Source organism: Ranitomeya variabilis, chromosome 2 (genome assembly GCF_051348905.1).
Source record: "Ranitomeya variabilis isolate aRanVar5 chromosome 2, aRanVar5.hap1, whole genome shotgun sequence".
Taxonomy (NCBI): Eukaryota; Metazoa; Chordata; class Amphibia; order Anura; family Dendrobatidae; genus Ranitomeya; species Ranitomeya variabilis.
The window spans coordinates 947,571,998-947,585,687 of record NC_135233.1 but is presented as its reverse complement, the minus strand read 5'-3'; the positions used below and the strand labels follow the sequence as shown (position 1 = coordinate 947,585,687).

Genomic DNA, 13,690 nt, shown 5'->3' with positions numbered 1-13,690 from the left:
GCGGCGCCCGCACATCCTGGCGCAGCCCCACCGCACAGCCCGGCACGCAGACCCACGCCCCCGTCCATCCCAGGACAGTGTGCACAGCCCTGCAGCCCCCAGCACAGCCCTGCAGCCCCCAGCACAGCCCTGCAGCCCCCAGCACAGCCCTGCAGCCCAGTTACTCTTGATGAGTGACCGCTGACTGTGAGGCTGGGTCACGCCTGCTGCTGACAACGTCAATTTCCAGAGTCTGGAAATTGACGTGACGTCGGCGGAAATTAGCGGCGGCTGCAGCCTGGGGGTCACGTTACCTGGACTCAGCCGCCGGCATAGCGCCACTCACAGGTGAAAACGGCAACGGAAGGTATTTACACAATTCATTAGGTGCCCTGGGGGGGGTACATTGGGGGGGTTAATTGAAAGTAGTGGACAACCCCTATAAGCCTGTTGCAATCAGCTGGCTCACAGATGATGGCACAACTGATGCAAAAGTTGCCGTTAGTCCTCCTCCACCCACCATCCGTTTTAAACCTTGGCCTTGGTCTAAGGCCAGAACCCAACACTACAGAAAGTCATTCTCAGGCCACCGGACCACCACCTGCACCACTCCAGTGCTCCGGCCAGGTGGGAATTAGCCCAATGGAAACAATGAGATCAGTTCCTCCATTATTTTACATCCGGTGTGTTAGTTAAAGGTTGGATGAAAACCAAGACGCAGTGCCGGACATATGTGCAGGGGGAACTTGAAATTATCAATTTGGGAGAACTGTCAATTTTTTATTTTTTTTTTTACCTTGACTGCTACAAACAATCATGCATAATAGTAAAAATACCATTTCTTACCCATTTCATTTCTAACTTGCAGGCTATACTTTTAAAAAGAACCTTTTATGTAAAAAAAAAAAAAAACACCTACAAAAAAAACCTTGCAAATACAGAATATGCTGATTAATAGCACTCTGACGCAGGCCAGCGACTGCACTGAGAGTCCCAATGCCGGGAGGAAATTAACTTATTCCTCCTGGCAGCCTCAGGCTTTCAGTCATAGAGGTGCGGCTTCAGTCACTGCTAAGTGCATAGTGAGCGGTGGCTGAAACCATGCCCCGGCACCGAATGAAGCTCAGCATTAGAACTGGCTGTCAGCCAGTGCCAGGGGTGTGGTTACAGCAGCTGCTGACTATGCACCGAGAGAGGTGACTGAAGACCCACTTCTATGACTGAAAGCCTGAGGCTATGTGCACACGTTGCGGATTGGTGTGCGAATTTTTCAGCACTTTTTGCAAAATCCGCAGGTAAACCGCACTGCAGATTACCCGCAGATTTACCATGGTTTTTGTGCGGATTCCACCTGTGGTTTTACACCTGCGGATTCCTATTATGGAGCAGGTGTAAACCGCTGCGGAATCCGCACAAAGAATTGACATGCTGCGGAAAAAACACCGCTGCGTTTCCGCTCGTTTTTTTCCGCAGCATGTGCACTGCGGATTTTGTTTTCCATACGTTTACATGGTACTGTAAACCGCATGGAAAACAGCTGCAGATCCGCAGCGTCAAATCTGCAGCGGATCCGTAGCAAAATCAGCAACGTGTGCACATAGCCGGAGGCTGCCATAAGGAATAAATTAATTTCCTCCCGGCAGTGGGGCTCTCAGTTTGGGAGCTGAGCACCTCAGAATGCTATTAATCTGCATAATTAACCCCATACCTGCAGGTTAGTACAAATTTTACATGATAGGTTCCCTTTAAGTTTATAGTTATAATGCAGATACTCCAGTCAACTCAGACAGCAAAATGCCCACAGAATCTGATCCGATTATTAAAGTATTCATCCAAATAAACTTCTAAACTTCATTTTATTGGAGATGGTCAAATATACAACTCAACAAAACTGAAGGCAAACTAGGTTGACATTCCTGGATGAAACATTGCAAAGTGTGTGCTTTAATATAAAGACATGAAATAAACAAATTGGACTCTGGCACATAGAAAATTTGGTCAATACATCGCCCACAAAACATTACACAGCAATGCTCTGCTGAACGCGGTTCATTTGCACATACAAAACATGACCCTTTTTATGACACGTAAACGCCATGCAGTGAGGCTGAGATTTCTCGTCCTGTAATTTTTTTTTCTGACAAATCTCTTCTCATCAATTAACCCCTTCCAGACATGCCCCGTACTATTACTGCGCATGTCGTGTCTCCCCCTTTGATGTGGGCTCCGGCGGTGAGCCCACATCAAAGTCGCGACATGTCAGCTGTTTTGTACAGCTGACATGTGAGCGCAATAGCGGCAGGTGAAATCGCGATTCAACCGCCGCTATTAACCTGTTAAATGCCGCTGTCAAACGCTGACAGCATTTAACCGGCGCTTCCGGCCGCGCAGCCGGAGATGAGCGCATCGCCGACCCCCGTCACATGATCGGGGGTCGGCGATGCATCAGAATGGTAACCATAGAGGTCCTTTAGACCTCTATGGTTACTGATGCCGGCCTGCTGCGAACGCCCCCCTGTGGTCGGCGCTCATAGCAGCGATCTGATGATCGCTGCTATGTAGCAGAGCCGATCAGGCTATGCCAGCTTCTAACCTCCCATGGAGGCTATTGAAGCATGGCAAAAGTAAAAAAAAAAAAAAAAAGGTTTTTAAAAATATGAAAGAAAAAAAATAAATAAATAAAAGATTAAATCACCCCCCTTTTGCCCCATCCAAAATGAAATAAAAAAAAAATAAATAAAAAAATCAAACCTACACATATTTGGTATCGCCGCGTTCAGAATCGCCCGATCACTAAAAAAAAAAAAAAAAAAAAAAAAAAAAAGGATTAACCTGATCGCTAAACAGCGCAGTGAGAAAAAAATTCGAAAAGCCAGAATTAAGTTTTTTTGGTCGCCGCGACATTGTATTAAAACGCAATAACAGGCGATCAAAAAAACGTATCTGCACAAAAGCGGTATCATTAAAAATGTCAGCTCGGCACGCAAAAAATAAGCCCTCACCCGACTCCAGATCACGAAAAATGAGACGCTACGGGTATCGGAAAATGGCGCACTTTTTTTTTTTTTTTTTAGAAAATGTGGAATTTTTTTTTTCACCACTTAGATAAAAAATAACCTAGACATGTTTGGTGTCTATGAACTTGTAATGACCTGGAGAATCATAATGGCAGGTCAGTTTTAGCATTTAGTGAAGCTAGCAAAAAAGCCAATCAAAAAACAAATGTTGGATTGCACTTTTTTTTGCTATTTCACCGCAGTTGGAATTTTTTTCCCGTTTTCTAGTACAAGACATGGTAAAACCAATGGTGTCGTTCAAAAGAACAACTCGTCCCGCAAAAAATAAGCCCTCACATGACCATATTGACGGAAAAATAAAAAAAGTTATGGCTCTGGGAAGGAGGGGAGCGAAAAACGAAAACGGGCCGCGGCAGGAAGGGGTTAAAAAGGAAAGTCATTTTATTTGGGAAAAAATTTAAAGGAAAAAAATAAAACTTTTCGGGTAATCAGACTTTTTCATAAAATTCAACTACATCCAGTCTCTAGAAAAGGTTGGCAATGATAATTGGAAAAAAGTGAGTTCACTTTATTAAAATATAAAATGTGGACAGCACTTCCAAATGAGCCACATAAATATCTACCTTCATTACAAAGAACACAAAAAAACTAAGATCACGGACAACAAGTAGATATGGTCACGTTGATGCCCAGGTTCCCATTATCAGCAAAAAGATGTGCAATAGCTGTGTCAAAAACTAAACAATCACTGTTCATGATGGCTGCCGCAACTCCATCGTGGATGGATCTCGGTGTGGCTTCCCAGGTTAGACGCCTACGGTTTCCATTCAGCTCAAGTCTGTAGGCAAAGTTTTCAGCCTGTTTTCGTGTCCCTATCAAGAGGACGATGGCAAAGAACTGTTGGTGTCCTTCATACTTCTCTTGTTTCTCCAGAACCAACATGAAGTGGTGGCTGAAACAGAACTGCATCATGACCCAGTCAACAGCTCCTGGCAAGTTAATGTCGGTAGCAAGGAAGACTATGTCTTCTCCTTGAAGTGTGGTAATGCTCTTGTGAGCATGGGTAAGGTGGGGCATAACCGCTTCCAGTGAACCTTGCCATTTGCACGAAGCTCCAGGGCAGGGGCAGGAGTAGGGGCGATATTCACAGATGTCCTCATGTTCAGGTTTTTCTGTGTGATGTAGAGACAGAGAGCATCCGGTAGAAGAATACTAGAAAAGAATAAAGCAGTACAGTATTAAATAAAGCATTGATGGCCACATAAAAAGGATCAATGTATGACTAGTGGGCTCACAGCTTCCCAAACAAGGAACATAAAACTGATGACGACAATGATATGAACATGCAAATACTGAACCAAGTGCACAGCCACCATCTACAGTAGTTTCAAATATTCAGTGTTTTATTTCCCTGTTATCCACATCTGTAAAAATTAAACTTGTAATACAATCCCCAAGGGTGAACTCACCGAGTTCACTCACTGAGCTCAGCGCTGCAGTGACTTTTTCCTCACGGAGCGAGCATTGATCTCAATGAAGTCACCGAAATTAATTTGCCCGGCTGGGAACACAGCCTCAGTGACCAGCGGTAACCTTAATAACATCACCACCAGTCACTGCGGCTCACAGCAGCTCATTCTCCAATGGTTTTCAGTCTGGTTGGTCCCATCTTGGCACCGTCCAGCTGAAAACATTTATTGCAGACATGGATTACGGCATAGGACCAAACGTTGGACAGGTGAGGGATATGCTTATTTTTTAATTCTTTAATTATTTTTTAACAGGAGACCAGGGCTTCATGGGCATTAGCCAAGTATTATTGCTGTCTACTTATTTATTTATTTTTTACAGGGGGATGAGGGCTTCTATGGAATGGGCATAAGGTTAGAATAACTATGCTTGTTATTTTTAAAGAAAAAAGTAAAAATTGTGTGTCTTTATTTCAAAATAAGGGACTTTATTCTAGTTATGTGATTATTTACAATACAACTATAGGATTAGTAATGGAGAGGAGTCTTACAGACGCCTATTCATTGCTAACCTACGGGTTTGATGTCACCTGACAATGCAAAGGTGCCATTATTCAAAATAATACCTCACTTGCCACTACAACAGGGCAAGTGGGAATAGATAGGAAAAGAACCAGAACTGGATGCACCTTTTCTGAGGCAGCTGCAGGCTGCTATTAGGATGTGGGGAAAGTGGGGCAATATCCACAGCCCCTTACCAGCCTGAGAATAACATTCCCCAGCTGTTTGCTTTAGCTCTGCAAGTTGTGAAAAATGGGTGGGAAACCCACGTCATTTTTTTCAGGGCTGTGGAGTCGGAGTCGTGGAGTCTGTCAGTATAAAATGGATCGACTCCTAAAATGGGTTCAGTAGTTCAGTGCAGGATGTGCTGTAAATGTTTCCACAATAATTTGGGAAAGTTATAAAATGTCCTATAAAGGTCTGTTCTGTTCCTGATCTGAGGATCTCAGCTTTTAGGTGAGATTAATTTATGTTGCACTCAGGGCTGTGGAGTCGGTATGCCAAACCTACGACTCCTCAATTTGAATGACACAGACTCCACCAAAATGGGCTCCGACTTCACAGCCCTGGTTGCACTTTATGTACATGCTCAGTAGTGCCCAGTGCTGTGGAGTCGGAGTCAGAGTAGGAGGTTTTCCTTACCGAATCCACAGCCCTGTGTTTGTTTTTTTTATGTAAATAATTAAAAAACAAAGACAAAACGTCTGGAGACTCCTCTATTCTTGATAACCAGCCATGGTAAAGCTGACAGCTGAGGGTTGCAGCCCACATCTGTCAGTTTTGCCTGGCTGGTTATCAAAAAAACAGGGGAACCCATGCCAGGTTTTTCAATTTATTGTGCAGATGCCAGCTGATGAATACTCCCTTCAGCCAACGCCTCTGTGAATAGAGGTAAACTTTTTACCTCTGATCACAGCTGCTGGCTCACACTTATCTGACAGCGTGAGAACCACAGCACTCTGACCAGTGGTAATCTTACCACTGATCAGAGCCTCAGGTGCTTCTCGTTCTGTCATGCACATGCATGATAACGAGAGAAACACTGGGAATTCAGGGTGCTGAATCCAAACAGTTACACCGACTTCCTGGAGATGTCAGTGTTTGAGGTCTGTGCTCGAACAGTAGGTGTTCGGTAAGGACCCTAAACTTTACTGTTTGGGTTTGGCCATCTCTACTTAGGAGCTCAAGGTGTTTTCTACACTTAAATTTGAGTAATGTGAATTCAGATGTAGGACTTATCAGGGGACAAGGAAAAGGGGTAGGAGGGGGTCTGCAGCATGCAGGAGAAGCACATCCTGCTGGGAAATGTATTTTTAGCAAATAAGAATATGACCGCCAATTCAGCTATGCAAAACTGGATGCATAATGAACGATTTTGAATAAAAAAATTCACAGAATGTACAAGTAAAACTTTATCTTGGTGTTAATCTGTATATTAATAACATGTCTACAAAAATATTTAATTTTTCAGATGCCAAGATTTTTGGAATGGATTTAGGGCATTTTGAGAATGCCAAATTAAAGAAACCCATTACTTTTGCCGAATTGGTTCTAGTTTTTGAGATAATTCATCCATGAAAATAATGCATCCACCCAATGTGGAAAAACCAAAGTCATATTCTTAAAGTGAATTAATAAAGTATCACTCTCCAAGTCAATGAAAATAGGGTACTTTGTTCCCTATTTCAGGATATGGACAGGGTATGTGGGAGGTTCAGAGGGATGCAGGGAGGGTGGAATAAAGGACCCCATTTTCATCAACTTGGTGAGTACTGCTTTCTTTATTTCCTTGTCAGCAATGTTCTACAATTGTTTTAACCCCTTAATGACCGTCAATATGTCTTAATTGACCTGAGATATAAGAGACTAGCATTCCCATACAGGTGACAATCCAGCAGCTGTCGGCGGTACACTATAGCTGACAACTTGCTGCATCAGCCACGATCCGTGTTTGCACCGTACATATCTGTTTAACCCCTTAGATGCTGCTGTCAATAGTGACTACATCATTATAAATGTTTAAAAGAGTGTGGCTTCTCCCTCTTTATCCCCATCGGCACCCTGAGATCATGATTGTATGGTCCTGATGTTTGGCATGGTAATTCACGACCAAATAACGGCCTTAGAGTCTGCCGCCTACAGTGACCTGTTCAAAAGTCAGTGACTTTTAGGTGGTAAAAATACACTTTTTAATTCTGTCATGTCACTTTGCATTAATTCCTGAAAATCACCTGAAGGGTTAATAAACTACGTGATGGCAAATTTTAAAGGGAACCTGTCACCCCGTTTTTTCAGTATGAGATAAAAGTACTGTTAAATAGGGCCTGAGCTGTGCTTTACAATAGTGTATTTTTTGTCCCCTGATTCCCCACCTATGCTGCCGAAATACCTTACAAAAGTCGCCGTTTTCGCCTGTCAATCACGCTGGTCTGGTCAAATGGGCGTGGTGAAATCGCTGTTTCTCCCCCACCTCGGCGTAGTGGTTTGCGCATGTGCAACAGCCGAATGCACTGCGCAGCGGCAGAAAAAGAGCGCGATCTGTGCTATTCACCGGTTTATCGGCGGCGACCAGACCAGCGTGATTGACAGGCGAAAACGGCGACTTTTGTAAGGTATTTCGGCAGCATAGGTGGGGAATCAGGGCACAAAAAATACACTATTGTAAAGCACAGCTCAGGCCCTATTTAACGGTATTTTTATCTCATACTGAAAAAATGGGGTGACAGGTTCCCTTTAATATGTCGACGGGTGCTGTTTTCAAGACGGTATCACTTTTAGGGTTTTCCAATATATAGGACCCCCAAAGTCACTTCAAACATGGATAGGTCCCTAAAATAATTTTAGTAAATTTCCATGAAAAAATGAAAAATTACTGCTACATTTGTAAACCTCCTAAAATGCTAACAAAATAAAAACATTTGACAAATGGTGTTGATGTAAAGCAGACATGTGAGAAATATTTATTAATGTTCTGCTATGATATGACTATCTGAATTAAAGGGATAATCATTCAAAGTTTGAAAATTGCTAATTTTTCTTTTACATTTGTCAAATTTCTGATTTTTTTAAATATAAAAAAAATCAGAAATTTGACAAATGTAAAAGAAAAATTAGCAATTTTCAAACTTTGAATGATTATCCCTTTAATTTAACACAAAACATAACCTAAATTTACCATTATCATAAAGTATAATGTGTCACGAAAAAACAATCTCAAAATCACTGGAATTTGTTGAAGCGTTCCAGAGTTATTATCCTATAAAGTGACACTGGTCAGATTTTTAAAATTTGTCTGTCACTAAGGGGTCAAGCTGAGCACTACATACTAGTTGAGATATGCCAACTGCTGCTCATGAATCTGGCTGTTACAAAAACGCATGAACATCGAAGTACTAGCGCCGTGGTAGGCTCTCTCATTTTATACTCTTAAAGTGAACCTGTCAGCAGGATTTTGCCAAGTAAACCAAGTAAACTACAGACATTGCTTTAGGCCAGGAAGAGATCTGCCCACAGGCTGCTCCGAAGCACAAGCAGTGTCTTTTTGCCTCTACGACAAAGAAATGTTTGTGCTTCGGGGCGGCCTGTGGGCTGGTCTTTCCTTGGTTTCTCTGGCTTAGAGTACGAAGATAAGACTCTGCCTACAATCCCGACCTGGAGCACGGGCATCTCATTAACTGAAAATTTCTAACACATTTCTTCACTCCAGGTATTTTAATCAGTGTAACAATGCCAAACTGACAATGCCTGTAGTTTACTTCGCAAAATCCCGCTGACTGGTTCACTTTAACCCCTTCGCGCCGCAGCCCATTTTCATTTTTGTGTTTGTTTTTCTCTCCCCTTCTTCCCAGAGCCATAACTTTTTTATTTTTCCATCAATATGACCATGTAAGGGCTTGTTTTTTGGGGGACAAGTTGTACTTTTGAACGACACCATTAGTTATACCATACCGTGCACTCAAAAAGGGGAAAAAATTCCAAGTGCGGTGCAATTGCAAAAAAAAGTGAAATTCCATAAATGTTTGGGATTTTTTTTTAACCATGTTCATCAAATGCTAAAACTGACCTGCCATTATGATTCTCCAGGTCATTACGAGTTCATAAACACCAAACATGTCTAGGATCTGTTTTATTTAAGTGGTGAAAATAAAATCCAAAGTTTGTTATATAAGAAAAAAAAAAAATTGCATCATTTTCCGATACCCGTAGCGTCTCCATTTTTCGTGATCTCGGGTTAGGTGTGGGCTTATCTTTTGTGTGCCCAGTTGACCTTTTTAATTCATACCATTTTGGTGGAGATACGATCTTTTGATCGCCCAATATTTTAATGTAAAATCATTGCGACCCAAAAAATGTATTTCTGGCGCTTTGACTTTTTTCTCGCTATGCCGTTTAGTGATCAGGTTTTTTTTTAATTGATTGGGCGATTCTGAACACAGCGATAGCAAATGTGTATAAATATATTAAACTCTTAGCATGCTTCAATAGTCTCCATGGGCCTAGAAGCGGTCATAATTAAATCGGCTCTGCTACATACAGGCGATGATCAGATCGCCTCTATGTAGCAGAATTCCTCATTTGCTATGAGCGCCAACTACCGGGTGGTGCTCACAGCAAGCCGGCAGTGATAACCAAAGAGGTCTTTAGGGGACCTCCGGTTGTCATGCCTACCCACCAGTGGCCCGGATTTCCCTATCACAGTGATAAAAAAAAAAAAAAAAAAAAAAGTAAATCAACCCCCCCCCCCCAGATAGCTAAAAATAATTAAAAAAAAAAAAAAAAAAAAAAAAAAGTGTTCATTTTTTCCTTCCACATTGCTATAGTTCTCGTGAAACACCTGAAGAGTTAATAAACTTCTTGAATAAGGTTTTGCACACCTTGAGGGGTGCAGATTTTATAATAATGTCAATTTTGGGTATTTTCTGTTATATTGACCTGCAAAACTCACTTCAAAAGTGAGGTGGTCCCTAAAGCAAATAGTTTTGTAAATTTTGTTGGAAAAAATTAGAAATCGCTGGTCAACTTTTAACCCTTTTAACGTCCTAACAAAAAAAACAAAAAAAATCATGTTTCCAAAATTGTGCTGATGTAAATGACATGTGGGAAAAGTTATTTATGGACTATTGTGTGACACTACTCTCTAATTTAAGGGTACAAAAATTAAGTTTGAAAATTGCAACATTTTTGCCAAATTTCTGTTTTATTCATAAACAAAAGTCATATTGAAGAAATTTTACCACTAATATGAAGTACAGTATGTCCAGAAAAAACCAGGGCTGTGGAGTCGGAGTCCATTTTCGTGGAGTCGGAATAAAATGGACCGACTTCGAAAATATATAATAAATTGGGTACAGTAGTTCAATGCAGTTTGTGGGGAATATTTTTTTATAAGAATTTGGGAAAGTTATGAAATGTCCTATAAATGTCTGTCCTATTCCTGATCTAAGGTCTAGACTTTTAGCAGATATGAATCTGTGCTGCAGTTTATGTTCATGATAAGTAGTGAAGCTCCTCCTCTACAGATAAGGGGAAAAAATAAACAAACAGGGAAGGAAAGCCTACATTCATCTCAGAACTTCAGGAGTGAACAGGAAAGCAGGATTAAAGAAGGTAATTACTTCCTAAAGCATATCTAAACTTTCAATAAGCTGCATAAATCAATAGTCCAGGATATGTTGTCTCTGTATGCTTGATGTTTTAGTTTGTTTTTCCTCTTAGCTCATGTTTGGAGAAATTAGCTCCTCTGATGACATATACACTATACATAGAATATAAAAGGGGGAAAAAAATGTTTTCTAACATCCCAAATTCAGAAATACAGAAGCAGGATCGATGAGTCCAATTACTTTTGGTCCCTTTAAAAACAGGGTGGCACATGTTAAGGAGCTGAAACTCCTAAACCCTTCATCCAATTTTAATGTGGACACCCTCAAATGAAAGCTGAAAGTCTGAACTTCAATGCATCTGAACAGTTTTGTTTAAAATTCATTGTGGTAATGTCTACAACCAAAATTAGAAAGATGTTGTCTCTGTCCAAATATATATGGACTTAACTGTATACATTTGTGTGTGTGTTCTGCAATATGATTCAACACAAACATGCTCCCTCCCTCCTCCCCTCTTCATAGATTGTGAAAAAATATGATGTGAAGCATTTAGTGAGCTGTACACTGAGACAAGCCTGACATTGAAAGTTCAGCCTAAAGCCATCTAACATATTTTACAAACTTTATACTTCTCATCTGTCCTATTGATTTATGCAAAGTGTTTTATTAGTATCCTAAATTATACAGTGCACGATTCAGTAATCTTGCAAGAATTACTATATATATATATATATATATATATATATATATATATATATATATATATCAAAAATATTTTAAGAGTGAATTTACATAATTGCAAAATGGCTAAGAAGCATCTTATCAAGTCAGCTGTATTTGAGCATTTCACAGTGACTCAAGATAAAAAAAACATTTTGTGTATCAGTGTATAAGTGACCCAGATGAAAACAAATGCTGTGATGACAAAATCAGTGCATACTCAGGCAGTGATAAAAATGCTCCTTCAAGAGCTTCCAATCTAAGAAGACATTTACAATGCTGACACCCAGAAATTTACAAAGCGGTGATTGAAAAAGATCACAGCAGCAGCAAGAAACCAGCACTTCCTGCCAGGCAAAGGAGGAGGAAAGAATCTCCAACATCAGTTACAAGATATTTTGTAAGTGACAGTTACTGTAACAATGACAGAAGATGTGTTTGAAAGACAGCTCATCGAGCTTGTTGTGAAGGACTGTGTACCATTATAATTATTTGCATGACGAGCTTTTAATAGAGAAATGGCCCACAAACTTGGAGTTTCTCTTGAAAGAGAACGTATTAGAATATTAGTAATTGAAGAAGCCCTTAACCAAAAGGAAGATCTTAAAAAGACTCAGATGACATTGCTGCTTCAATGAAACAGACACTGCTATAAGAAAAAAATTCTTCTAGCAGCTGTTTATGTGGACCAGAGTCATCGTATATTGCTGGATAATCAACAGCTTACTAAAGGAAAAGAAGCTTTGATTGAGGTAGCAGTTAGGATGAGCTACAGGACGGCCAAGAGCAAGAGGACTCGGGTCCTGTCAATGCTGCTGCTGCCATTCCTTCATCCTCATCAGATGAGGAGTTTGATTTCGACAAGTATTTGAACGACATGGAGCAGGCAAAGCGCTGCTGCAGGGAAAAAGATTCCACTCCCATAGAAAACAGATTGACCATATTTCAGCAATGTTTTTCCACTTGCTCTCAAAGTATAAGAGTTCAATCGTTCATCAAAACTGACTGTGCACGAGGCAATTCTTTTATACCCTGAAATTGTTAAGAGACATTGCCCATGTGGTTACTGCTTTGCTGCCAACCCAATTTAGTGTAGAGAGGTTGTTCTCTAGCCTTAAAATAATTAGGTCAGATTTGAGGTCATCTATGAAGGAGGATCTGATGGGGGCGATACTATTTCTCAGAACAAATTCATAGACTGCACAAATGCTATTCAGTACATTTTTGTTGAAAACTTTTTTTTTTTTTTTTTTACACTTACTGCAGAGTGTATAATAAATTGTAAATATGAAAGTATTTGTTCTAAAGTTGTATTCCAATAAATATATTTAATGTGCTATCTAAATGGCTTGATTATTGTATCATAATAATAATTAAAAGTCTGATGTTACTAAAACATGAGCCATGTATGAGGGAGTCGTGGAGTCAGAGTCATGGAAATTGAGGAGTCGGAGTCAGGCTACTTTCACACTAGCGTCGTTTGGCCTCCGTCGCAATGCGTTGTTTTGGAGAAAAAAACGCATCCTGCAAAGGTGCTTGCAGGATGCGTTTTTTTCTCCATTGACTTGCATTAGCGACGCATTGCGACGGATTGCCAAATCCCCCACACCTGGACACCTTTTTAGCTGGACATATAAATACAAGAGGTGTTCTTTTGTCTCTCTCTCTTCTGGACAACATGAAGATCACACGGCTGAGTATTGTCTAACCTCTTACTCACAAGGCATTAGGGATAGTGAGCCATAGGTGGGAGTGCTGAAATTGCATGTTAGTCGAGATCAACATTAATAGTTAATATCAGACCTCAATAGAGGTGGACGAAGAGTTCACCTTCAATAACTATTTTAGTATTTTAGGTAGGAAACGTGCCCTTTAACCCCTTAACGACCGTCGATACTCCTTTTAACTGCGGCAGTTAAGGGTACTTAAACCACAGCGCCGTTAATTAACGGCACTGTGGAAAAAGTGAATAGCGCCCCCCCAGAGTCGGATTTTCTCTGGGGTCTCGGTTACCAGGGGTAGCCGAGACCCCAGAGAACATGATTCGGGGTTTTTTTTACCGATCCCCGGGTTGCGATCGCCGGTAATTAACAGTTTACCGGCGGTCGCAAAAAAAAAAAAAAACAAAACAAAACAAAACACGATTTCCCATTTAATTTCTCTGTCCTCCAATGTGATCGCACATTAGAGGACAGAGAAATTGGTTCCCCGATCCTCACCTGTCTCCCCTGGTGCTCCTCGTGACTCCCGATGGGCGCCGCCATCTTGTTCCGGCCAAAAAATAGCGGGCGCCTGCCGGCCGGCACTCGGAAGATCTTTGGAGTCTCGGCTGCCGGGGGTA

The 13,690-nt window shown here is 41.1% G+C and overlaps 1 protein-coding gene across 1 annotated transcript in view; it reads right to left on the bottom strand.

Annotated features, from left to right (window-relative positions):
• Positions 1-1,816: 1,816 nt before the first annotated feature.
• SIAH2 (siah E3 ubiquitin protein ligase 2) overlaps positions 1,817-13,690 on the bottom strand; it is a 38,732-nt gene continuing 26,858 nt past the window's right edge. The window contains exon 2 of the mRNA XM_077290762.1: positions 1,817-4,208. Within this exon, the coding sequence (XP_077146877.1) occupies positions 3,651-4,208 (558 nt within the window). The 3' untranslated portion in view covers positions 1,817-3,650. The remainder of the gene's footprint in view (positions 4,209-13,690) is intronic.